We start from the raw sequence: 27,583 nt of genomic DNA, 5'->3' as shown, positions 1-27,583 counted from the left end.
AGACAGGGCGGGGTTTAACATCTGTAGGTCAAGCAGAAACTATATCATGCCTTTATCTTTGCCTTTCTATGGTTTCTATTCCCCTCTGAAAACGACAGGTGCATCCGCTTATCCGCTGCCCTATAACTGTGCTGCCAGATGTTTACCCTGCAAACTAAAAGCATTGCTTGTACAACCACACACACACACGACGCACGGTGTGCCCGAAAGGCAGATTACTGTTACTCTGTTATCACAAAGAGGCGTGAGACACACACACGGCTATACAACCAGGCTGATCACACGAAAGAGCAGGTCAGGCCAGGCAACTCACTGCGTACCACCGCAACACAGATTACAACTACACTCCCGAGATTGAGAATAAACATACACAGCCACACACTAGACACACCAACACACCAACACCCACACTCTATTCCTAAGCAGTTTATAGCACACTGCAGTGCATCCATTCCCACCAAGGTGTACCCCCAGACAGAGGGGCTCTGACTGCTCTATATACACTGCCTACAGTGCCTTTGGAAAGTATTCAGACTCCTTGACTTTTTCCACATTTTGTTACATTATCAGGTGCATCTTGTTTCCATTCTCCTCCTTGAGATGTTGCTACAACTTGATTGGAATCCACCTGTGGTAAATTCAATTGATTGACATTATTTGGAAAGGCACACACCTGTGTATATAAGGTCCCACAGTTACAGTGCATGTCAGCTCCAGAGTTCTGACAGTCAGAGTTCCTCTGTGGAGATGGGAGAACCTTCCAGAAGGACAACCATCTCTGCGGCACTCCACCAATCAGGCCTTTATGGTAGGTGGCCAGGCGGAATCCACTTCTCAGTAAAAGCACCTGACAGCCCGCTTTGAGTTTGCCAAAGGGCAACTAAAGACACTCAACCATGAAAACAAGATTCTCTGGTCAGATGAAACCAAGATTGAACTCTTTGGCCTGAATGTCCAAGCATCACATATGGAGGAAACCTGGCACCATCCCTACGGTGAAGCATGGTGGTGGCAGCATCATGCTGTGGGGATGTTTTTTCAGTGGAAGGGACTGGGAGACTAGTCAGGATTGAGGCAAGATGGACAGAGCATAGTACAGAGAGATCTTATGAAAACCTGCTCCGAGAGCTCACATATACAAAAGTATGTGGACACCCCTTCAAATGAGAGGATTCGGCTATTTCAGCCACACCCGTTGCTGACAAGTGTATAAAATCGAGCACACAGCCATGCAATCTCTGTGTGTGTGTGTGTGTGTGTGTGTTTATCATCTCTTGCATGATTTTTACACTAGCATGCTTGAGGCACGTAGACTGAGCGAGGGGGCGTGCACCAACAAATCCTTTGGGGCTGCATCCCAAAGGCACCCTATTCCCTATTAGTGCACTACTTTTGTCGAGAGCCCTATACCCTGGTCAAAGTGTCACCATAAAGGGAATAGGGTGCCATTTGGAATACAATCTTGTATCCAAGGTGAGTAGGCCCCTCTGTGCTGGTCTATAGAAGTAGTGAGAGCTGAAGTCCGTGTGTGTGTGTGTGTTGTGTGTGTGTGTGTGTGTGTTGTGTGTGTGTGTGTGTGTGTGTGTGTGTGTGTGTGTGTGTGTGTGTGTGACAGAGGGGTTTATCCATCCGTGGGAGAGACACCTAATCCTGAGCATAAACAGGGCATTAACACACCGTTGTGATAACACATATACCTCAGGAGAAGGGGGTTTGAGAGGAGGGGGAGGAGGGGGGAGGATCGTTGAGAGGAAGAGGGAATGAATAAAATGTAGAGACCCTTCACTGATGTTTGCGTGGCAGCAAGGAAGCGATCACTGCGCGCTGTGACAACCTCTCCCTCCCTTCTCTCCATGTCTTCCCACCCCTGGGATGAGACAGCCTACTGGGATGCATCTCAATAGTCTTAAATCCTTTTCCTCTCAATATCTCCTTTCCTCCATCTGACATGAAACATCCTGATGGGTGTGAGCAAAATTCCCTCTAAGGATCTGCAATGTTGCTTTCACCTATCCTGTGTTTTTCGGTCAGTGCTGATGAAGGGTGGAGATCAAGGGGAAAAAAGAGACAAGAAGAGGAAACCATTTAAGTGTTGAACCTTGCCCTTATATTCCTCACTAGGCTGTAGTCTTCTCCTTTTGACCAATCAAGGGGATGAGGCATCTACCACATTGTGTTGTCCAGTGTCTTCAGATCAGTGTAATAAAGGAGAGAAACTAGGAGGGACCCCTGTTTGGACTACTGAATCACCTGTGGACCAATTGGGACCTCTACCATCCATGCTCACTGGAGAGAGAACATTTACATTTACATTTTAGTCATTTGCAGACCTCTTATCCAGACGACTTACAGTTAGTGAGTGCATACATTTTTCATACTGACCCCCGTGGGTCTCGAACCCCCAACCCTGGCGTTGCAAGCGCCATGCTCTACCAACTGAGCTACAACACACACACACACACACACACACACACACACACACACCACACACACACCCTTATGTTAGGTCTGTAAGGCAACAGTACAATCAAATTGGGTGTAGATCTGTGATGCTGATAGTCATGCATCAGCATCATGTGTGTGTGTGTGTGTGTGTGTGTGTGTGTGTGTGTGTGTGTGTGTGTGTGTGTGTGTGTGTGTGTGTGTGTGTGTGTGTGTGTGTGTGTGTGTGTGTGTGTGTGTGTGTGTGTGTGTGTGTGTGTGTGTGTGTGTAACGTGGTAGCTAGTGCCTTATTCCACGCACAGCTGCGGTAACTGGGTGCTACTACACAGTGGCCTTTAGCAGCTGTACGTGCTTACTGCACACACAGAGAATGAATGGACGTGCTGACGATGAAACATCATGGCGAAAAACCTCGGGCCCGTGCTCGCCCGTTTGTGGACTGTATCACGGTCAAAGCGAGACAGAATACGATCAAATAAACGTTCACATAGATTATGTGGGTGTGTCTGTATTGATATCGTTTTATAACACCGCGGATCAAATGCTGCAAGCTACAGAGAAAATATATAGGCTAGGCTGCTACTGTACTCTCTCTCTCTCTCTCTCTCTCTCTCTCTCAATTCAATTCAATTCAATTCAATGGGCTTTATTGGCATGGGAAACATGTTTACATCGCCAAAGCAAGTGATCATGATGGACCCTCATTCACACAAACTGACCAAAAACTCAACGGAAATGCTTCGTCCGCCCTGACCATGCACGCTGCGGTGAAATAGTCTAATTCTATAATGGGCTGAATATACAGCTCTGCCAATGCTATTTCTTACGGTAACGGACAGGCACATTCCTGCACGGTAACGATAGGCTACATGCACCCATACCGGGGGCCAGGCAGCTTTGACCAGTCCCTTCGGTTTAGCCTTTTCTCCCATTATCGATCTTGGCACGGGATGCCGTTAACACCCTGCCTGCCCACCTGCTTTAGCCAGCCCGTCCTGACCGGCTTCACCCGGTCCGGTTTGGGCAGGGTCCCCGGGATTCATCCTCTCCGATAGATCCTCCACGCCTTCAACCGGAGGCTGGTCGGTTCTTTTTTTCTTTCCTTTTCTGAATCCCTCGGTATGCAGAGATGGTCGTCACCGGGAGAAAGTCAGTCAGTCATCGCGCAGCCCCGTCCCCATGTTCTTTTCTGTATCCTAGCAGCGATTCCCTTCCGTCGTCGCGCGCATTCCTGTTCCTCCGCTACAGTCACCGTGATCCTGCGCGGCATCACATCACATCATATCATATCCCACCGTATCGCCTCGCGCCCGCTTTTTGTTCAGCAGTTGTAGGCCTGCTCCACTACTAGTCCACTACAACCGACCTACCGACCCGTCTAACAATAGCCTTATACCGAAACGCACGCAGTGCAGATGGCTCGGGCTCAACTGGCTGCACAAGCACCGACAGTCCCGAGCCTGTCCATGCACGGCGCGTGCAACCGGAGGCGAGGCAGGCCCGTAGTATAGGCTACATACGGTGCCTGAAGTGATTCAAGAAGAACATCATCGCTGTGCCCTGACTGTAGGAGGGACTTTCCCTTATTCCCTGGCTGGCACTTTAAAATCAATGCGCTCGGTTTATGCCGTCATCTACCAGTCTTCACACACCAACCAAGGACGTTGGCAACATCATGGTTTGCTTTGTTCTTCCCAGATTAGAAGAGGAGGCTATCCTAATGGGGCCAAGCTGCCTATATACTTTATTTGATGCTGATCGCATAGCCCAGAGGAGCTACGCTTTGCTTATTGCATCACCAGCACACCTCCTCTTATTTATAAAAGCGGTAACGGTTTATCTGGAGAAAAACACTGTTCGCTGTGACATCACTCAATTAACCGTGACACCCGCAGCATCAATGTGTCGCCCGCTGTGGTTGTGTAACCTACTGTTATCAACTCCCAACAACAGACTAAACCTCCCTCTGATCTCCACACACACACACACACCCAGTGGAGGCTGCTGAGGGAAACCATGTTTTTATGTATTTGATACCATTCCACTCAGTGGCGACCCGTCGTTCAGGACAGGTGGGGAAGAGCCCCACCTTTTTTGAGCCACACATGTTTAGCAAAACATTGTTGCCTGTTTTGCATGTTATTTTGGCATTAATATGTGTCACATATCAGTTTGCAAACAACGTAAAAAATAAATAAAACATTGAGTTAATAAAGCCACATACAAACATGGTCTCTTTTTTTGTTTTCTTGAGTAAGGCAGCTCCAAAATGCAGGTGTTTCAGCCTAGCTCAGTGCTTTCTGTGATGGTGGGGCAGACAGCAGAAAATAAGGAGCATAGGGGTTGGTAATGTTCTGTAGTTGTGCCTTGATTGGCTCAGTGTTCTGTCACTCATAGGGGCACTATGTCACCGGAAAATCTACTGGGGAGAGCTCGAACATTCAAGCCCCTTGGGTGCTGCCATAGATTTACATTAAAAGTGCCCATCCAAGAAGGCTCAAAGATCATTGGCCACAGATAAATTGATGTCAAATCACGTTATATCTACCTCAGCTTTGATTGGACTGATCATGTCAACATCATACTTTCAAAATCTTAGCTAGCAAGCTAGACAAGCAGTCATCATCATGAATCAAGTCAACAATCTACTCCACTACTAGGCAAAAAGAAAAGGCAAATCCTTTTCAATCTGCCAGTATGAAAAAACTCACTAACTGTAAGTCGCTCTGCAAAGCAATCACTAGCCTGCTATTCAGTGGAGTGGGTGTGTGGTCCAAGTTTGGGTTTAAGGGTCTCTTTTCCAAGCATAAAAGGATAAACATTCACATGCCATGGGCCGAAAAGGTTGAATACATTGGCCATGCTGTCAATCCAGCATGACTTCTACCGCATTGAAAACAACTGGAAACTAGAAACTGGGTAATCACAGACTTCAGTGAGATCAAGACAACTGGGAACTGTGAAAAAAAGCGAGCTCCGACTGGGAAAAACATTTTGAACGTTCATCCAACTCGGAATTCCAAGTCGGGAACTCGGGCCTCTTTCTAGAGCTCCGACCTGAAGATCACTGACATCATGATTCAACCTTGTTTTTTTCAAAGTTCCCAGTTGTCTTGAAAACACCATAAATCCAGAGAATGCCAGACTTTGATGACAAAGTTTGATGACAAAATTTGCCCACAAGAGGGACCACAGTGCCACCTTCCTGTTCAAGTGAGCACAGCACAAGGTGAGTCCAAAAATGTATTGTATGCTGCTGCATAAATGATGTAATATGCCAGGGAGATATGTATACTGTAGCTAAGAAAGTAATACTAAGTGTATGTTACTAAGCTGTTAGTAGCCCATGTGCCTCACCTTAATAATTTGTTCCCTTTCCCCCTCATAACTTAGCCTACTGTTCTGACTTGGTGGTGCACATGTAGCTTATAGCCTGTTTTAGAGAAATGTAATCATCAAATATTGTAAGAGCTTTCATTGTCTGCTTATATGCCCCCCTTTATTTATCCTATGGTTCTGACTTGGTGTACAGGAGAATACTGTAAGAACGGCCCATGTTCTGAATTCTGTCGCTGTCCATTTCAAAGTGCTGAACAAATAGTTATACTAACTAAGTCCCTCTTAGCTTGCTCATTATTGTCTTAATCGGAATTGCAGATTGCCTCTTATCCGCTCATCGTTCCCTTATGCCATAGTGTGTACATCTCAATTGCCAGTTTAAGCAAGTCAGCCATATCAGCTATGTTTTTTTAAAAGGCAGTAAATGAGGCTGAATGAACTATTTCGCTGCCAGACGAGGCTCCGCTGATAGCCAGGTGTAGTGGTAGTAAGGATTCACTCCATGGTGCTGAAAAGAAAACTCTGCTGTTGGGACAGCTTTATGTAGGCCCTAACAGTTTGTGGGCACCGTTTGCCACCGTTATAGTGCAATGAATGTATTGTTTAGTGTTGTGTTGTGTAGTGGCTTTCCCTGGCATGCATCTAAAAAAAATTGGGGGAGTTTGCCCCACCAAGATTGACATGCTAAAATCGCCACTGATTCCGCTCCAGCCATTACCACAAGCCCCTTCTCCCCAATTAAGGTGCCACCAACCTCCTGTGACACACACACAAATGCACGCACGCGTACACACACACACGTGCCCATCTAGCCCTCCTTTCCCTTCTACATTTAGCCTTTTTAATTAAATCTATCACTGCTTTATAATATGGATGTGCATTATGATGATTAATTTCTGTCAGTGATGGAAAAACGAAGATTAAAGGTTAAAGGGAATGTTGGCATATCAGATATCACTTTTAATTTAACTAATTTCTCTTAGGAAAGTTATATAGCCCTACTATTCGATTATAGGTAGAATGATTCAAGTTAAACTATCGTCTCGCATTGATCAACTACTATTCTACGGTGAAAATGTCTGTCGAGAGCTGCAAATGACAAAACATTAGGAAATGTCGCCCCCCGTGAGGATGTTTGTTATTTTTCATTTCACACACCCGCACACACGATGTGACGTCACAATTGCCGTCTGTTACGCGGGAATCACAAACTGATACAAAATAACCTGCGCATCACCTGCTACTGTCTTTTCCGCTTTCACAGCGTTTACATCGTCTGATCACGCGCAGAGAACTGCACAGCTATAAACGGTTTGTTTTCTCAGAGTCTTTTACAGGTTAATTATTTAATTGATTAACATGGTTTTCATAAATTAATCCACAGTTATTAGTAGGCTATAGGCCTGCCATCTAAAAGGCCCAGTGCAGTCAAAATGATGTTTTTCCTGTATTTTATATCATTTTGTACAGCAGCTGATGAAACTAACACTGTAAAAGTGTGATTTAAATTAAAAATCAGTGTTATTTCCTTATAGTTGCTGATTGAATATACAATCTACACAGGACCTTCTAATCAGGTGGCTTGCATGGGCGGGAGTTTCGGATTTCCATGCGGTAAATTGGTTAATTAACCAATAACAAAGAGAGTTCCAAACCTTACTATTCAGTGTTCCCCTCCCTACTCAGACCACTCTGAGACATTCCTAGCTAAATTCTTGCTTGAGAAATAGTTTTTGCTTATTTTAATGGAAAAACATGAAAGTAAGGTACTTCATTGTTAACAATCATTTATTTGATGTTGACGTAAAACGGCTGCATTGGGCCTTTACATTTTTATTTTAGAGTCAGGCAGATATTGCAAGATTTCCAAAGAATGACATTAAAATACAATTTTCTTTTCACCATACAGGTGTTTTCGTTGCCGTTGGCTCCCACTCTGGGTTCAGAATGCCTCACACAGGTAAACCGGTGGTCATCCCTCCAGAGCTCCCCGGCATTCTGAAGCAGTTCACCAAGGATGCCATCCGGACCCAACCTGAAGACCTGCTGGAATGGGCCACACTGTGAGTAGCATGAAGTTACCCCTAGCCACTGATCTAAGGTCAGTTTAGTGTTGTAGCATCTGAAAGGAGTAGGATGAAGTTACCAGAGCCACTGATCTAAGGTCAGTTTAGTATTGTAGCATCTGAGAGGAGAAGGATGAAGTTGGCCGTAGACCTTGTTTGCTTCCCAAATGGAACACTATTCCCTACATAGTGCACTACTTTTTAACCAGGGCCCATAGGGGACGAAGCCCACTGATCTAAGGTCAGATGTAGCTGAACTTTGTGGAATATACAGTGCCTTCGGAAAGCATTCAGACCCCTTTTTCCACATTTTGTTACATTAGAGCCTTATTCTAAAATGTATTAAATAAATACAAATCTTTAGCAATCTTCACACAATACCCCATAATGATAAAGCGAAAACAGGTTTTTAGAAATGTTTGCTAATTTATTAAAATAAAAACAGAAATACCTTATTTACATAAGTATTCAGACCCTTTGCTATGAGATTCAAAATTGAGCTCAGGTGCATCCTATTTCCATTGGTCATCCTTGAGATGTTTCTACAACTTGATTGGAGTCCACCTGTGGTAAATTCAATTGATTGGACATGATTTAGAAAGGCACACACCTGCCTATATAAGGTCCCACAGTTGACAGTACATGTCAGAGCAAAACCAAGCCATGAGGTCGAAGGAATTGTCCGTAGAGCTCCGAGACAGGATTGTGTCGAGGCACAGATCTGGGGGAAGGGTACCAAAAACATTTCTGCAGCATTGAAGGTCCCCAAGAACTAAGTAGCCTCCATCATTCTTAAATGGAAGAAGTTTGGAACCACCAAGACTCTTCCTAGAGCTGGCCGCCCGGCCAAACTGAGCAATCGGGGAAGAAGGACCTTGGTCAGGGAGGAGACCAAGAACCCGATGGTCACTCTGACAGAGCTCTAGAGTTCCTCTGTGAAGATGGGCGAATCTTCCAGAAGGACAACCATCTCTGCAGCACTCCACCAATCAGGCCAGACGGAAGCCACTCCTCAGTAAAAGGCACATGACAGCCCGCTTGGAGTTTGCCAAAAGGCACCTAATGACTCTCAGAACATGAGAAACAAGATTCTCTGGTCTGATGAAACCGATATTGAACTCTTTGTCCTGAATACCAAGCATCACTTCTGGAGGAAACCTGGCACCATCCCTACGGTGAAGCATCAGGTTGGCAGCATCATGCTTTGGGGATGTTTTTTCAGCAGCAGGGACTGGGAGACTAGTCAGGATCAAGGGAAAGATGAGACGGAGCAAAGTACAGAGAGATCCTCGATGAAAACCTACTTCAGAGCGCTCAGGACCTCAGACTGGGGTTGAAGGTTCACCTTCCAACAGGACAACAACCCTGTCTCTGAATGTCCTTGAGTGGCCCAGGCAGAGCCAGGACTTGAACCTAATCGAACATCTTTGACAGAGCTTGAGAGGAGCTGCAGAGAAGAATGGGAGAAACTCCCCAAATACAGGTGTGCCAAGCTTGTAGCGTCATACCCAAGAAGACTCGAGGCTGTAATCGCTGCCAAAGGTGCTTCAACAAAGTACTGAGTAAAGGGTCTGAATACTTATGTAAATGTAATATTTCCATTTTCATTTTTTGTTTAAAAAAATCCCAAAACCTGTTTTTGTGTGTAGATTGATGAAGAAAAAAAAACAATTTAATCAAGTTTAGAATAAGGCTGTAACATAACAACATGTGGAAAAAGTCAAGGAGTCTGAATACTTTCCGAATGCACTGTATACCTGCATACATACACTACAGTCCTCCAAGACCAGGATTCCTGCTCTGCTGTATTAAAGCCCAGTATTGTGCTGGTATGCATGTCTGCTACAGGTACTTCAGTGCTCTGGTCCACGGGCAGACGTTACCTGTGAACAGGACAGCAGACAAAGTGGTAACCCCCCAACACCATGGACCTTACACCTGAGGTACTCACCACAATGCACGAAAAGGTAAGGGGTCACACACACACCACCTAGACACACACATGCATGACTCACACGCGCACACACACACGTAAACGTGAACTCTCTCTCCCTCTCCCTACCCCCTTCTCTCCCTCCCTCCTTCCCCCTCCCAGCTGTATAAGAAAGGCACAGTCAGTAAGACGGAGGTGAGCAAGCTGTGGCAGTCGTTCGGATTGGCTGACGACCTTCTCAGACACATCATGACAGTGGGCTGCTTCGGAGACGAACTCGACTGGATCAAATTCTTCGCCCTGGGCTGCAGCTACCTGGGAGGAGTATGTATGATATTGCACACGCATGCAAGCACGTACTCACACATGCACATTGCACACACACACACACTTACTAACGTACAGACATTATCCAATTACTTTTGGGCCCCTGTTATCTTGGTGACCTCTGACCTCTCTCTCGGCAGACGATCAAGAACGCCATGACCCACGCACTGTATATCCTGAACTCAGACAGCTCGTGTAAGCCCCCAGACGCCTGTGTGACCTTCGAGACCTTCCGTTTCCTTTACTCCTACCTGGCTGCAGTGGACAGAGAGGTGTCCCAGGCCCAGATAGACCGAACCATCACCTACTTGGAGGCTCAGGCGTGAGTTACACAACAACTACACAGCTACACAACAACTACACAGCTACACAACAACTACACAGCTACACAACAACTACACCACTACACACCAACTACACCACTACACAACTACACAACAACTACACAGCTACACAACAACTACACAGCTACACAACAACTAAACAAACTACACAACTACAAAACAACTATACAGCTACAAAACAACTACACAACAACTACACAACTACATAACAACACAGCTACAAAACAACTACACAGCTACAAAACAACTACACAGCAGCTAAACAGTGAAAACAAAAGCCCTCAAGTACCAGGAGACGCAGATGTGAGTAACAAAATTAACTGACTGTCTGTCTGTCTCTCTCTCAGGAAGGCACGTGACGGGATGGTGAAGGTGTCAGACTTCGTCAACAGTCGTAAAGTGCGTTTGGGATAGACTCTGTCACCCACAACCTACCCCCACCCCCCCTTTAGAACTATGTTCTAATAAAGATGGTTCAGAGAAAAACACTGTTATTGCTTTATTCTCCATCAATATCAGAAGACAGTATTTCTGTATTACATGAAGTGAAAAGTCAGTCATGAAAAGTCATCACTGATTGAGGCTGCCACAAGAGACCAGAAACACATAGTAAAAGTCAAACATAGAGCTAGATAGAGTACTCTAGATCCCAAAAGCTCGTTTTAGCATGGGCAACACCATAACGGGACAGCTCGTTTTAGCATGGGCAACACCATAACGGGACAGCTGGTTTTAGCATGGGCAACACCATAACGGGACAGATACAATGTTGCCTCCTCTAACTATCTCTAGTCAAAGCCAAATCCTGAGAGATTGGTTTGGTCATTGTCATATTTGTCAGCGTAATATATTGTATAAGATTTGTATTATTGCAGAGATGGGAGGATTCACGGAAATGGACAGAGGTGCACCTCATTAAAAAAAATATATATATAAACAGAGTTAAGATAACTGGTGTTCTCAAACGTTTTCATGTCCGACCAGGTAGATGCACGTCATTTAAAAAAATCTGGTCTGGACAGTTGTGCTACAGATATGCGTTCACCTCTGCACTATCTATATTTGAAATGGCCTAATATATGGGATATATACAGGGATATATATATACCTTTCTCTTTATTTTACTGGATAGTCACCCGTTAAATTGTATGTTTTGGCAGTGGGTAGGGAACCTGATTCCCTTTTGTTCAAGCTGGCGGAAGCTTGTTTTGGTACACCTTCTTTAAATGGGTGATATATTGTTTGAAAATGTTGCAAAATGCTTAGCTAAGGTGTGCTCTACTGAAGGTCACCCTATGGTAAAATATATAAGGGACGCTCGTTCCATTTTCTGTTGCAAAACTTTCGCTACGGTGTGCCCTACTGAACACTGAAGATGATAGACGTGTTCAAACCAATGGACAAGATGTTTGTTGGTTGCGTCAGGGGAAAGTAATGCTATTCCGTTGGGTTTAAGTTTTTAGGGCGGGTTTTGTTTTCTCATACGGAAGAGGAAGGAGCTATGTTTATTTTGATTTTTATCAGAAGTTTATAAAGTTACGAAAAAGGGGACTTGTTGAACTAACTTTACATTATTTACATACGGCAGTGATACTATTCAAATAAAATACATCCTAATTTTACTTTAACAACGTGCGTGTCACTATAATTGGAGGAAGGCAGTTTGGGAGAGAACTAACTTCGCTACGTTGAAATCTAGCGTATGCTTGCTTAGGCAACTAGTTAAACGTTTTTGAATGGTATTACTTAACTCTAACCAAGATGGACATACAACACCGGCAGCGTCCGATCAAACCGGACCAGAGTTTTTGGGACAACCGAAGACTGTGGACCGCAAGGATTTTCTCCATGCTCTGCTGTGTGCTGGTTGTGTCAGTCGTCGCCGTATTCTGTGCCTTTGTTTACCTAATCTTGAAAGGTAGATCGCCTGTCATTCAACAGTTCCCGAATTCCAGTCGCACATGCGACGATGTTGACCCCGTTGGACAGTAGCTGGATACTATTGCTTTTAGTTAATTGTTATATAAATATGTCCTCTGTCACTTCTGTAAACTGTGGTGTGTGTGTTGCAGAACTGCGGACTGAGAGAGTGATTGGAGAGGATGGCTCAGAGGTTAGACTCTTAGGTAAGTACATGTGTGTTCACAAATTCATACAGACTAAGCCTCCAGAATAGAAAATTATCACAAAAACATGTCCTCTCTACCCACCCCCACCCACCCCTCTCTACCCCACCACCTATCCCACCAATTAACACACCCTATAATGCTTCTGACATCAAATCTCACACACCCAAAAACCTCTGCAGCTGCCACCACAACCTCTATTTTCTGTGACTTACGATCCATCCCTGCACTACAGTTGATAACCATTGCAATAATGCCAAAAATTCTATCTTACTGAAACATATCCACTTGTTGGTTTATCCCTCTGTACTGGTACAGATCTACTACTCCTCTCAGGATCCCTCCCCCCTTTACCCATCTCCCTCTACTTTCTTCACTGCCTCAGCATATGACAACTTCTGCACTACTCTTACCCTGGAAACCTCAACCTGCCTCTCTCTTGCACGGGACATTTCTGATCCCCAGCCACATGGGCACCCCTACAATTAATACATACCACTACTTCCCCAATGCTACACATTCCTTTGTCTCATGCCCTTCTGCACACTTCTCACACCTTGGAACCTCCCTCCTACACACTGCTGCCACATGCCCATAAGCTTGACACCTGTAACAACGTAATGTATTCGTCACAAAAGCTCGTGCAGGATAACTTATATGTCCTAACATCACTTTGTCGGGCAAAGACTAAACTTCAAAACTCAAAAGGACAGACAATGACTCTTCTGTTTCTCCACTCACGCCACCCTGTCTCGTCTCACCAAACGACGAGCATCACAAACACCGGGAATCTTTCCCTTCAGTTAGTCAGCTTTAACATTTACCCTACCCCAGTAATCACTCCTTTCAATGGGGCCCTTTTCTTGAGAGCAAAACAATTCACATCTCTTGCCCTCATTCGTTTTAACATGGAGCGCCTGCTCCCTCTGACCAGCAGAAACACAAACAATTATCACCAGACCACTTCTGGTTATCCTCACCGATTCCACAGCACCCAACTCTGTTTTCACCCACCCCTGAAACCACAAATGGATCAGCCAAAAGGCAAGGGATCCACTTTTTCCACAAACTTCACTCCTACTGTCAGACTCATCTTTATCCTGACCCTCTGTGCAAGCCTCGGGCTCCGAGAACTTCACCACACCTACCACCTCCGATACTTCACCCTCTTCCATTTCTCCTCCTGTCTTCAACTCACTCTGCTTACACTTTCTACCATTCTTCTTTAACAAACCATCTCCCTTTTTCCCGCCATTTTTAACCGACTCAACTCACCCTCTTCCTCCCTCTCTCTCTTAGACCTCCCTCTGCCTCTCTTTTCCCTCCATTCCTCCTCCGTATTCCAAGTATACATCTCCTTATGATAATACTGCACTTTTCCTGACATACATCTTGTTCTTGCCTTGTCAAGGGACGCCATTTAACCGGCTGTCACAATCTCCGTACAATCAGCCACGAACCCCCACGGGATATAGCGCTCAACAGTGCATCCCACTTGTAAATCAGCTGCTTCGTCTTGATGTTCTTCTTTATCAATATCTACCGCCACGCTTTTCCATCTCTTTCTCATGTATTCCTTGATTCAGTAGTGGGCATGTTATTGCCATGTTCAAAACAACCTGCCTGCTCTCTCACTCTCTCTCTCTACACTCTTTTCTGTCTCTCCCCCCTCCCTCTCTCTCTCTGTCTCTCTCCCCTCCCTCTCTCCCTCTCCCCCCTACCCTCCGGCCCGCCTCTCTCTCCCTCCCCTCCGCCCCTCTCTCTCTCCCTCCCCTCCGCCCCTCTCTCTCTCGCCCCCCTCTCTCTCTCTCACTCCCCTCCGTCCCCCTCTCTCTCTCTCTCTCTCTCTCTCCCTCCCCTCTGCCCCCCCTCCCTCTCCCTCCCCTCCGCCCCCCTCTCTCTCCCTCCGCCCCCTCTCTCTCCCTCCCACTCTCTGTAGGGTTCTGGAGTGTTCTGGTGATGTCGGTGCTAGCAGGGTCTGCTGCTGTAGCTTCACATGGACCATCACCTACTTCGACTCTTTGAGCCTGGCACGTTCCCCCCAACGCCCCTGTCCCCTGCCCACCTCAGGTAACACACACACACACACAATCTGGTACACTAACTTCAGTGGAGGTTGCTGAGGGGAGGACGGCTCACAATAATGGCTGGAATGGAGTCAATGGAATGGTATCAAACATATCAAACACGTGGTTTCCATGTGGTTGATACCATTCCATTGACTCCATTCCAGCCATTATTATGAGCCGTCCTCCCATCAGCAGCCTCCACTGACTAACCTGCATTCCCTAATTCTTCCGCTGGCCTTAGCCGAATTCTCTTGTCCTTTTCCTGATTCCTCTTGTTACATCTCTCCCTGTTTACATTTACATTTACATTTTAGTCATTTAGCAGACGCTCTTATCCAGAGCGACTGTTGTCTCCCAAAGCCAGATAGCAGGACACACACAAACACGTGTGTAAAGTGAATGTTGACATATCGAGAGCTTGGGACTATAAGGTTCTATCTGCGTTTTTGTCAACATGTAGTTATTGACATAGCCTTGTTCTGTTCAATGTGCTCTACCTATACAGTAGTCTAAAGACCTACATTCATGTTAAGTTCAAAAGAATACAAGATAAAAACTGCTGACACCATTCAAACCAATGAGGGTTCAGAACTTTAAAGCCAATTATCTCCGTATCATCATTTTGCAGAACCTTATAGTCCCAAGCTCTAGATATGTGTTGCAACCCTTGATGTCTAATTGTGTGTGTGTCTCAGGCAGGTGACAGGTCACTCCTTCCACATGGGCTACAGTGTGGCGGTCCTGAATGGCATCGTAGCGGCGATCACCGTCATTTGGAGCCTCACCTGATCCTATCCACAACCCCCTGTTCTACCTGACCTTACCCACAACCCCTTGCTCTGACCCATGACCCCCTGACCTTACCCACAACCCCTTGCTCTGACCCACACTCCCCTTCTCCCCCAGCTGCTCTCAACCTCTTCTACAGGTGAATCACTGCTATGCTTTTATCACAGAGCATTTTCCCCATGTGTATGTGTACACCTCAAGAGGAGCAGTAGAACGTGTGATGCTACGAGAAAATGTGTCAAGTACTAAAGTCTGCATCTCACTCACTAGCTCCTTGGAGCTTAGCTCCTCATCATTTGGTTCTCCACGCTGTCCTTTTCTTGGCCAAGTCCCAGGCTGATGCAGTGTTGAGTCCCAGGTTTCTACAAAGTCAGGATACCTTTTTAATGTACTGTATATTGTGATATATATATATATATATATATATATATTTTATATTTAGCCTAAAGAGGTATTTGTGCCAAACGAAGTGGTATAAAGAGAACATTTAAAATATAACATAATGCTCACACATGATCAATCTAGGGTTTATTGTAAGTCTAATATATAGCCTGCAGAGGTATGTTCCATGCAGTGTATTTGTGCATTTAACTGTTATTCTCACTGAAACACTGAATTCCTCTAGTGCTTTCACTGTCTGCCACTGATGTCTGTACTTCTGAACAGTAAAGATGCTCTCACCTACCCTCTGTATATTTTCTCGTATCTGAAACCATATCAGACACACACACAGGCCCTCAGCAGGATGTCCGTTCCTTCCTTGATCTCGCCTTACCCCTCCAAACAACACGCCAACAACTCCTGGATACACACATAGGGTAGGAAATGAACGAAGACGCTGTGATTCAATTCAATAAACTTTATTAATCCCAGAGGGGCTGTTGTTGCTGGCAGGATGAACATAAACTAATAATAAACCCAAGCAACAATACAGTGTAATGGGTATAGGACCCTCCAGAAATAGTCCATAGTGCAAATTCAACAGTCCGTACATCCCAGAAGATAGATTAAATCTACATTGGTGGTGTAGGCACTCTGGGCTCAGTCAGTCCATGTCCAAAGACACTCCACTCTCTCTCCCACTCTGTTGGGTCAACTGCTGTTCTAGCACACCTCTGCATCGGTCAGTCCCTATCCAGATACTCCATGCTCTTCCACAGCTTCTCTGTCTCCTACTCTCTCCACAGCTTCTCTGTCTCCCACTCTCCTCCACAACTTCTGTCTCCTACTCTCTCCTCCACAACTTCTGTCTCCTACTCTCTCCTCCACAACTTCTGTCTCCTAATCTCTCCTCCACAACTTCTCTCTCCTCCACAACTTCTGTCTCCTACTCCCTCCTCCACAACTTTGTCTCCTACTCTCTCCTCCACAACTTCTGTCTCCTAATCTCTCCTCCACAACTTCTGTCTCCTACTCCCTCCTCCACAACTTATCTCTCCTCCACAACTTCTGTCTCCTACTCCCTCCTCCACAACTTCTCTCCTCCACAACTTCTGTCTCCTACTCTCTCCTCCACAACTTCTGTCTCCCACTCTCCTCCACAGCTTCTCTCTCTCCTACTCTCTCCTCCACAGCTTCTCTCGCTCCTACTCTCCTCCACAGCTTCTCTCTCCTCGACAGCTTCTCTCTCCTACTCTCCTCTACAGTTTCTCTCTCTCCTACTCTCCTCCACAGCTTCTCTCTCTCCTACTCTCTCCTCCACAGCTTCTCCCTCCTCCACAGCTTCTGTCTCTGCTACTCTCCTCTACAGCTTCTCTCCTACTCTCTCCTCTACAGCTTCTCTCTCCTACTCTCCTCCACAGCTTCTCTCTCCTACACAGCTTCTCTCGCTCCTACTCTCCTCCACAGCTTCTCTCGCTCCTACTCTCCTCAACAGCTTCTCTCTCCTACTCTCCTCCACAGCTTCTCTCTCTCCTACTCTCCTCCACAGCTTCTCGCTCTCCTACTCTCTCCTCCACAGCTTCTCTCTCGCCTACTCTCTCCTCCACAGCTTCTCTCTCGCCTACTCTATCCTCCACAGCTTCTCTCTCTCCACTCTGTTGGGTCCAGCACTACAGTAGCACACCTCTACCTTGGCATCTTTGGAGGTCAGCAAGGTGACCATGCTCTCGGTCCTCGTTATGAGGTCAAAGCCCATGCAAAACTCACTGAACAGCACAGCGAGCCCCAGCACACACATCGCAATCTGCACCGTGAACAGACTCCTCTCATCGGCTGTCCATTTTCACCCCTGGGGAGAGGACATCACAGCAGGCACATACGATACCGTTCCCCACACGTCCTGCGCTACAGGAGAAGATTTGACCGGTCGTGGCATTAGCTCTCCACACCCTTAAATTAATCTTAGGGAAGTTAAAGACTGGAGTCTGAATTAAACTGATGTCTGAGAGGTTTATAACAGAACTGGCCATCTCTGCTGACGTCACTCAGTATTGGCTACAACGCTTCCACTCTACAAAGTCACAAAGCAGACAAGACTGTTATAATGTGTGGAATAAAGGATAAACAGTGGTGTTGGAGTTGTCCTCATGAGGGCAAGGTGAGAGACGCGCACAATAACACAAGGACAGAGTACTACAGGATAAGATTTTATTCATAATCAAGTTTCATTTTCTTCAACAGTCTCTTCCCTTGAACTCAGTGTGGAAATTACATCTTTACAGCAATCAGCAAAAAACTACTTAAATAAAGGAGAGCGTCATCACTGTGTCTGTGCGTTTGGCTGTCTGAGTGTGTGCGTATGAGTTCAGCAGATGGATGGTTCGTCGACGGCGTCAGCTCCCTCTGTGACGGCTTTAACACACTTGGCCATAGTCTGAGACGCTCTACTGATGGGATCTATGAGAGAGAGAGAATGTTACACACACACTCATTTCCTCACACAAGTGACAAAAGGATCCCACCAATTATCCGTGTGCATTCCGCCCTCTCATCAGTCTGACAAACAAACATTCACAGAGCTATGTCTATGGTACATACCTGTCATATAGAAGTCTTTAGCTGTCAGCTGAGGAGAAACGAGAGGATTTGCTAGAAGAGTCTGATTCACAGCCTGAGAGAGCAAGAGAGAGAGATATAGAGAAATAAAGGACGGTTGAGTATGCTCTCAATATCAGTGTCAAAAACAACAGTCTCCAATGATGATTTCATAACAGTTGATTGTAAAGAAAAGTCAGTTAAGGGGTGGAATGTTAAAGGCTATGTTCTGACCTGTGAGAGTTTGAGGTTAGGGGTGAAAGGTTACCTGTGAGAGTTGGTTGGCCTGTTTAAAGTAGTTGGCCTCCTCAACGTCGTCGTAGCGGACCAGGTTAGGAGAAACCTCGGCCAGCCGGCCCCTCACCTCATCCACAGAGTCATAGGGTAGAGTCAGCCCCGCCAGCTGCAACACACACATTAGTTACATATAACACACACACTTTATATACACACCACGTCTTCAAGAAATGCATACGGTATGGGTGTGTGTGTGTGTGTGTGTGTGTACCTCAGAGATGGCTCTGATGATCTTCCAGTCCTCCCTGGCCATGCCGGGCGCGGTGACGGCCACGCGTGTCTGTTGACTCCTCCCCTCTGTGTTGACGTATGTTCCGTTCTTCTCCGTGTACGCCGCGCCGGGCAGGATAACGTCAGCCATGGTAGCACCCACGTCTCCATGGTGACCTGGCAGCGATACACACACAGCCCTCAGACATGTACCATACATATGCTGTATATAGAATGGCAGGTGCGTGTGTTGCATGGGAAGAGTGCACTGGGTGTGTTCTACCCTGATAAATGAACATGTTGTCCTGTGTGTGTGTGTGTGTGTGTGTGTGTACCCTGGTAGATGATCATGCTGTCTTTGGGCAGGTCCTGTCTGGTGATGCATTCTCCGTCAGCTCCTAGCAGGAACAGAACCTTGGGCGGGGCTTTACGGATAGACTCCACCCCCGCCTTGTAGCCCAGATCCAGGGCTGCCACCTGACTGGCTACCCTGCAGATAGACAAACAGATGATTGGACGCTAGTAGACACACAGATGATTGGATGCTAGTAGGGATAGACAAAATTGTTAGCTGTATGCTAAACGCTTATATTAGCTATATGCTAAATGCTGGTAATAGCTGGATGCTAAATGCTAGTAATAGCTGGATGCTCAATGCTACTAGAAGTTAGCCCAGAGATAGGTTTAGCATGTTAACCTGTGTAGGACGTTGAGGACCTTCCAGCCCTCATCCGCTCCGCTGCTGGCCCGAGCGTTCTGGGCGATGGTTTGCACAGAGCTCAAGATGGCTCCTCCGTCCTCCCTCTGAAGAGAGGCACTACCCACCACCACTACCGGTCGCTTGGCCTGCGCCAGCACCTGGAGGAGGAGAGAGAAAGAGAGAAGGACAGGGAAAGGTTAGGGCATTGCATAACCACTAACAGAACTGGACCACGTCCAGTAGTACACAACATTATGGAACGCAGATGGAAATACATGGTCTAGATTCTAGAACAGACATGCTTCTCTGTCATGCAGAATGACCAATCATGTCAGTTCTATTCATGACATTCCGATCTGTAACAATGTTGGTTGCAGCATTTCTCTGTAACAATGTTGGTTGCAACATTTCTATCGACAACAATGCAACCCCAACTCGCGCCGACTGTCCCCCTCCAATCCCTTCCCAGTCTGTGGTGGCCGTGGTTACCTGGCAGAAGGGGTGTGTTCCGTTAGCGATGTCCTGCAGCACCTGAGTAGACTCTCCCAGGTGGTCGTAAGTGTAACTCAGATCCGCACTGCTCCCCACCACAGACACCTTCAACTCATTATGCAACCAGCTGAGAGAGGAAGGGGAGATGGTGAGAGAGGCTTCCTACTGCAAGTTGGTGTGTGTGTGTGTGTGTGTGTGTGTGTGTGTGTGTGTGTGTGCGTGCGTGCGCTGCTGCAGACATCAATTAATGTGTGTGTGTTTATGGAGGTTGCACTTTTGGATACATCTGTTGAAAGCAGGACCTCACTTCAAGGATTGGTGTGTGTGTGTGTATGCAGCCAATGTTTAGGTGTGTGTGTGTGTGTGTGTGTGTGTTTGAGTGCATTTAGATGTGTGTGTGTGTGTGTGTACCTCTTGCGGACGCGTGCATTGAAGAGCGGGGCTTCGTAGCGAGGGTTGGTTCCTATAAGTAGCAGCAGGTCAGCTTCCTCAATGCCACTGATCCGAGAGTTCAGCAGGTAGTTGGAAGCATGGGTCAGAGCTAAACAAACCACAATACAACCTATTACTAACCATGAGACAACTTTTTACTAACATGCCATTACTAACCATAATACAACCTATTACAACCTATTATTAACGTACCATAACCAACCATAATCTAACCATGACGCAATATACAATTCCTTCACCCTTCTCTACCTCACTACTCCCGACTCACCCCTACTCCCACACCCTTAACTCACCCCTCCCTGATTTAGCCAGCCCCAGTGTCGGGGAAGACCTCCTCCCCCCTCCCTGCCACCCTGACTCACCCCAGCCCCAGTGTCAGGGAAGACCTCCTCCCGCACCCTGACTCACCCAGCCCCAGTATGTGGGAAGACCTCCTCCCGCACCCTGCCACCCTGACTCACCCAGCCCCAGTATGTGGGAAGACCTCCTCAGTACAGAGGTTGTCACTGTTCAGTCTGTTGAGCAGGTCCTTCAGAGACACCAGAGCCTCCGCATCCACCATACCTCCAGCTATGGCTGCCACGTCACTGCCCTGGGCCCCCTGCAACTACACACACACACACACACACACACACATTACAGAAACATTACACACGATACCTAAACATACATACAGTGCATTTGGAAAGTATTCAGACCCCTTCCCTTTTTTCCACTTTGTTTCGTTACAGCCTTATTCTAAAATGGATTAAATAAAAAATATCCTCATCAATCTACACACAATACCCCATAATGACAAAGCTAAAACAGGTTTGTAGAAATGTTTGCAAATGTATTAAAAATAAAAAACAGAAGTATTCAGACCCTTGCTATGAGACTCGACATTGAGCGCATGTGCATCCTGTTTCCATTGATCATCCTTGAGATGTTTCTGCAACTTGATTAGAGGTCCACCTATGGTATATTAAATTGTTTGGAAATGATTTGGAAAGGCACACACATCGGTCTATAGATGTTCCCACAGTTGACAGTGTATGTCAGAGCAAAAACCAAGCCATGAGGTCGAAGGAATTGTCCGTAGAGCTCCGAGATAGAATTGTGTCAAGGCTCAGATCTGGGGAAGGGTGCCAAAAAAATTCTGCAGCATTGAAGGTCCCCAAGAACACAGTGGCCTCCATCATTCTTAAATGGAATAAGTTTGGAACCACCAAGACTCTTCCTAGAGCTGGCAACTTGGCCAAACTGAGCAATCGGGGGAGAAGGGCCTTGGTCAGGGAGGTGACAAAGGACCTGATGGTCACTCTGACAGAGCTCCAGAGTTCCTCTGTGGAGGTGGGAGAACCTTCCAGAAGGACAACCATCTCTGCAGCACTCCACCAAATCAGGCCTTTATGGTAGAGTGGCCAGACGGAAGCCACTCCTCAGTAAAAGGCTCATGACAGCCCACTTGGAGTTTGCCAAAAGACACCTAAAGACTCTCAGAACATGAGAAACAAGATTCTCTGGTCTGATGAAACCAAGATTTAACTCTTTGGCCTGAATGCCAAGCGTCACGTATGGAGGAAACCTGGCACCATCCCTACGGTGAAGCATGGTGGTGGCAGCATCATGCTGTGGGGATGTTTTTCAGCAGCAGGGACTGGGAGGCTAGTCAGGATCGAGGGAAAGATGAACGGAGCAAAGTACAGAGAGATCCTTGATGAAAACCTGCTCCAAAGCGCTCAGGACCTCAGACTGGGGCGAAGGTTCACCTTCCAACAAGACAACGACCCCAACGACCCTAAACACACAGCCAAGACAACACAGGAGTGGCTTCGGGACAAGTCTCTGAATGTCCTTGAGTGGCCCAGCCAGAGCCCGGACTTGAACCCAATAGAACATCTCTGGAGAGACCGGAAAATAGCTGTGCAGCGACGCTCCCCATCCAACCTGACAGAGCTTGAGAGGGTATGCAGAGAAGAATGGGAGAAACTCCCCAAATACAGGTGTACCAAGCTTGTAGCGTCATACCCAAGAAGACTCAAGGCTGTAATCGCTGCCAAAGGTGCTTCAACAAAGCACTGAGTAATGGGTCTGAATACTTATGTAAATGTCATATTTCAGTTTTTTGTTTTTAATACATTTGCAAAAATTTCTAAAAACCTGTTTTTGCTTCGTCATTATGGGGGATTGTGTGTAGATTGATGAGGGGGAAAAAAACGATTTAATCAATTTTTTAATAAGGCTGTAATGTAACAAAATGTGGAAAAAGTCAAGGAGTCTGAATACTTTCAGAATGCACTGTATATACTAACTTTTTATACAGACAAACATTACAGGCACCACTTCAGATCTTCCTATAGACAGACAGAAAACAATGTCATTGCCTACAGTGTCCAACATGTCTGTTGAGTGACAAACATCAGTGACAGACACATCACAGACAGACGGACACTACACACAGACTTACTGCTCCGGCCACGCGTGTGAGTACGTCCTCCCAGGATGTGGGGACCAGCTGTCCTGACGCGTCCTTCACCATAGGCTGGGTCAGCCTCTGGCGCTTCAGACCGTCATACGCAAACCTACAAACACACACACGCTTTATACACATGTAACACACCACGGTAGACACGGTATCAACACACACGTTATATACATATATTGATTGGACTTTGAAGTTCCAACTGTTTGCAGGGTGATAGACAAGTAAGGGGTGTGGTTAGGGCCAGGTCTGTGTCTCACCTGGTCTTGTCTGAGATCCACTCTTCGTTGATGTCTTCGTTCAGGCGGGGCAGAACCCTCATCACCTCTCCACCACGCGTACTCACAATGATGTTACTGCCTACTGCATCCAACACATCTATAGACTCAGTCTTCCTACAAACACACAACAATGGTTCTGCCTACACCGTCCATCATGTCTATATACTGGATCTAGAGTGTAGATCCATCTTCCTTTTACAAACACACACATTGTACACACACACTTGATATATTCTCACACACACAGTACAGTGGGGAGAACAAGTATTTGATACACTGCCGATTTTGCAGGTATTCCTACTTACAAAGCATGTAGAGGTCTGTAATTTTTATCATAGGTGCACTTCAACTGTGAGAGACGGAATCTAAAACAAAAATCCAGAAAATCACGTTGTATGATTTTTAAATAATTAATTTGCATTTTATTGCATGACATAAGTATTTGATCACCTACCAACCAGTAAGAATACCGGCTCTCACAGACCTGTTAGCTTTTCTTTAAGAAGCCCTCCTGTTCTCCACGCATTACCTGTATTAACTGCACCTGTTTGAACTCGTTACCTGTATAAAAGACACCTGTCCACACACTCAATCAAACAGACTTCAACCTCTCCACAATGGCCAAGACCAGAGAGCTGTGTAAGGACATCAGGGATAACATTGTAGACCTGCACAAGGCTGGGATGGGCTACAGGACAATAGGCAAGCAACTTGGTGAGAAGGCAACAACTGTTGGCGCAATTATTAGAAAATGGAAGAAGTTCAAGATGACGGTCAATCACCCTCGGTCTGGGGCTCCATGCAAGATCTCACCTCATGGGGCATCAATGATCATGAGGAAGGTGAGGGATCAGCCCAGAACTACACGGCAGGACCTGGTCAATGACCTGAAGAGAGCTGGGACCACAGTCTCAAAGAAAACCATTAATAACACACTACGCCGTCATGGATTAAAATCCTGCAGCGCACGCAAGGTCCCCCTGCTCAAGCCAGCGCATGTCCAGGCCTGTCTGAAGTTTGCCAATGACCATCTGGATGATCCAGAGGAGGAATGGGAGAAGGTCATGTGGTCTGATGAGACAAAAATAGAGCTTTTTGGTCTAAACTCCACTCGCCGTGTTTGGAGGAAGAAGAAGGATGAGTACAACCCCAAGAACACCATCCCAACCGTGAAGCATAGAGGTGGAAATATCATTCTTTGGGGATGCTTTTCTGCAAAGGGGACAGGACAACTGCACCGTATTGAGGGGAGGATGGATGGGGCCCATGTATCGCGAGATCTTGGCCAACAACCTCCTTCCCTCAGTAAGAGCATTGAAGATGGGTCGTGGCTGGGTCTTCCAGCATGACAACGACCCGAAACACACAGCCAGGGCAACTAAAGAGTGGCTCCGTAAGAAGCATCTCAAGGTCCTGGAGTGGCCTAGCCAGTCTCCAGACCTGAACCCAATAGAAAATCTTTGGAGGGAGCTGAAAGTCCGTATTGCCCAGCGACAGCCCCGAAACCTGAAGGATCTGGAGAAGGTCTGTATGGAGGAGTGGGCCAAAATCCCTGCTGCAGTGTGTGCAAACCTGGTCAAGACCTACAGGAAATGTATGATCTCTGTAATTGCAAACAAAGGTTTCTGTACCAAATATTAAGTTCTGCTTTTCTGATGTATTAAATACTTATGTCATGCAATAAAATGCAAATTAATTACTTAAAAATCATACAATGTGATTTTCTGGATTTTTGTTTTAGATTCCGTCTCTCACAGTTGAAGTGTACCTATGATAAAAATTACAGACCTCTACATGCTTTGTAAGTAGGAAAATCGGCAGTGTATCAAATACTTGTTCTCCCCACTGTATATATCTCACACACACAGTACCTGGTCTCCCAGGGTCGTGAGGTGAAGGCGTATGGTTTGGAGGTGAGGGCTCCTACTGGACATATGTCGATGACGTTTCCTGACATCTCGGACATGAACATCTTCTCCACGTACGTTCCCACCTGCATGTTGTTCCCTCTGCCTGTGGTACCCAGGTCCTCTACACCTGCAATCTCACTGGCAAAACTGGCATATGGAGAAATAAAAAAAACAATCAAATCAACTGATCAATACCAACCCATGGCCAGCAATCTCACTGGTAAAACTGGCATTTAGGCACAAAGGCCTAGCATTAGAATGTATACAGAGTGGAGATAGGAGTACGGTGGCTGACAAGGACATACAAAGCGAAGGGAGAGAGAGAGTGAGGAGTATGGTGGCTGAGAGGGACAAACAAAGCGGAGAAAGATTAGTACGGTGGCTGAGAGGGACACAGCATAGTACTCACCGGATGCAGCGTGTGCACTGGATGCAGCGGGTCATGATGGTTTTGATGAGTGGTCCAATGTTCTTATCCTCCACGGCCCGCTTGTCCTCAGAGAAACGACTGCGGTCTGAACCAAACTGCATGGACTGGTCCTGAGGCACAACCCACACCCAAAAACACAACAGTCAGTATGTGTGTGTGTGTGTGTGTGTGTGTGTGTGTGTGTGTGTGTGTGTGCGCATTTACACGTTCAGAGTGTGTGTGTTTACCTGAAGGTCACACTCTCCTCCCTGGTCACAGATGGGGCAGTCCAGAGGGTGGTTAGCCAGCAGGAACTCCATCACTCCCTCTCTGGCCTTGCGGGTCTTCTCTGAGTTGGTCAGGATGTTCCAGCCTTTCATCACTGGCATGGCGCACGCCGCCGCCAGCTTTGGGGCTTTCTCGATCTCCACCAGACACATTCTGCAGTTCCCAGCCACAGACAGGCGCTCGTGGTAGCAGAATCGAGGAATCTGCACCCCCATCTTCTCACAGGCCTAAACAAACACAAATACAATGAGTCAGTCACAATAAAACACACAGCCACAATTAGTCACCAGGCCTACTGCATAACCCTACATGGTGAATGGGGTCAGTGTGAGGTCAAAGTTCAAAGGTTACCTGCAGCACTGTGGTTCCAGGCAGCACCTCCAATGGTTTCCCATCAACAAACACCTCCACCATGTTACTGGCAGCTCTTGCTGAGGTACGCACTGCAAACACAAACACAGATAACACTTCAAAGTAATCAGAAACCCTAGAGAGAAATTGTGTGTGTTCGCTTCAAAACACAACATGCATTCATGTATCCAAGTAGCTTGAGGGTGCACACACGGTCTTTACCATTGTTGGAGGGGACCAGGCTGCCCTTGGCTGCCCCAGCTAGCGCGCGGCTAACGGCTGGCAAACGCAACATGACGCTGGAAAGAGAGCAGAAGTGAAACATATCTAACTGGCTATTGTATAGCTAATCGTTCTAGTTAGCTTATCTAAGAGTAAGACACAGCATGGGGTACATATGTCATAACAAATTACATTAGTTGTATTAATTATGATAATATGTGTGCACTACTGCCGGTGGTCTATGGCAAGGGACAACTGCATAACGACCTGTAAACTCAAGATGTTACAAAATCGGACACCTTGCTAGCTGTGTCAACTTACTAGAAGTTGTCACACACACAGTCAACATAAGAGTGAATAAATGTCCACATCAGTTAAGTTACATGAAACGGCCTCCCCTGTCTCCAATGTTAGCTAGTACTGCGTTGACGTTTTCTCAGCACTCGAGTTGGTGTTGTCGAATGCTTTCTTAGCAAGTTAGCGTTCAATGTTAGCTAGATACAAGTCAAGGACACGGGACATCGCACTGAATTTACAGAGGCTGGCTGTTACTAAATCCAAATAATAAATACTAATGTAAACTATACAATCTGCATGGTCACATAGGAATTAAGTATTGGTATTTTATTCTTACCTTGTCGCTATTTGGCCTTCTTGACCAGAACAGCGATTAATGTATGCACTAGCTAGAAATCCTATGGCGAATTTTCGGCAGTCTCCGTCACAACAACGAAAATGAACGATTCACCACGATATATCAAAGGAAGAAATAGCCCATTTTGCCCATACTTCTTAATTAAAAATGAAGTTACATGTATTTACATAATCTGAAAACATATGCCTATGTTCAAAACGATTAGAATCATAAAGATATTTAACGTTTTCAAGTTATTATTGACTATTTCACCCGGGAAAAAGTTAGTACTTCCGGTTTAAATGCTTTCCTAGATGTTCGTGATTTTTGCGCTTTTACTGTTTAAATAACCCCTTTGATGTTTAATATATATATATTTTGAAATACATTAGCAAGCCATATTTTTATTTTTATCATATTATAACAGTATTGTTACGAGAGAGAGGAATGCTGATTGTAT

General features: G+C 46.1%; 2 protein-coding genes and 1 pseudogene across 2 annotated transcripts; 2 read left to right on the top strand and 1 right to left on the bottom strand.

Moving 5' to 3' along the window:
• The first annotated feature begins 9,768 nt into the window (after positions 1-9,768).
• LOC123481624 (ropporin-1-like) lies at positions 9,769-10,919 on the top strand. Its single transcript, XM_045206317.1, has 4 exons — positions 9,769-9,815; positions 9,944-10,105; positions 10,249-10,430; positions 10,800-10,919. Exons 1-4 carry the CDS (start codon positions 9,774-9,776, stop codon positions 10,864-10,866), a joined length of 453 nt encoding a protein of 150 aa, XP_045062252.1. The 5' UTR covers positions 9,769-9,773; the 3' UTR covers positions 10,867-10,919.
• Positions 10,920-12,002: 1,083 nt separating this feature from the next.
• LOC123481623 lies at positions 12,003-15,815 on the top strand (annotated as a pseudogene).
• A 2,196-nt stretch (positions 15,816-18,011) lies between these two features.
• On the bottom strand, positions 18,012-26,910 carry LOC123481636 (NADH-ubiquinone oxidoreductase 75 kDa subunit, mitochondrial-like). The gene is made up of 18 exons (XM_045206343.1): positions 26,811-26,910; positions 26,490-26,566; positions 26,268-26,359; positions 25,877-26,143; positions 25,629-25,759; positions 25,181-25,366; positions 23,289-23,423; positions 23,014-23,128; positions 21,049-21,171; positions 20,923-20,950; positions 20,523-20,652; positions 20,109-20,238; positions 19,617-19,777; positions 19,255-19,409; positions 18,921-19,096; positions 18,681-18,815; positions 18,416-18,488; positions 18,012-18,274 (listed from the first exon to the last, which is right to left on the bottom strand). The coding sequence occupies exons 1-18, from the start codon at positions 26,858-26,860 to the stop codon at positions 18,183-18,185; spliced, it is 2,256 nt and encodes a 751-aa protein (XP_045062278.1). The 5' UTR covers positions 26,861-26,910; the 3' UTR covers positions 18,012-18,182.
• Between the last annotated feature and the right edge of the window lie 673 nt (positions 26,911-27,583).

The sequence above is a fragment of the Coregonus clupeaformis genome, chromosome 22, assembly GCF_020615455.1.
Source record: "Coregonus clupeaformis isolate EN_2021a chromosome 22, ASM2061545v1, whole genome shotgun sequence".
NCBI classification, from domain to species: domain Eukaryota; kingdom Metazoa; phylum Chordata; class Actinopteri; order Salmoniformes; family Salmonidae; genus Coregonus; species Coregonus clupeaformis.
This window is presented reverse-complemented; position numbering and strand designations above follow the sequence as displayed.

Coding starts and splice junctions, on each gene's coding strand:
- LOC123481624 (XM_045206317.1), top strand. CDS start 9,774: ATGGACCTTACACCTGAGGTACTCACCACAATGCACGAAAAG. Junction 10,106..10,248: donor GCTGCAGCTACCTGGGAGGA/GTATGTATGATA, acceptor CTCTCTCGGCAG/ACGATCAAGAACGCCATGAC. Junction 10,431..10,799: donor ACCTACTTGGAGGCTCAGGC/GTGAGTTACACA, acceptor TCTCTCTCTCAG/GAAGGCACGTGACGGGATGG.
- LOC123481636 (XM_045206343.1), bottom strand. CDS start 26,860: ATGTGGACATTTATTCACTCTTATGTTGACTGTGTGTGTGACAACTTC. Junction 23,129..23,288: donor TGGATCTCAGACAAGACCAG/GTGAGACACAGA, acceptor GTGTGTTTGTAG/GTTTGCGTATGACGGTCTGA. Junction 18,489..18,680: donor AGGCCAACCAACTCTCACAG/GTAACCTTTCAC, acceptor TTGCTCTCTCAG/GCTGTGAATCAGACTCTTCT.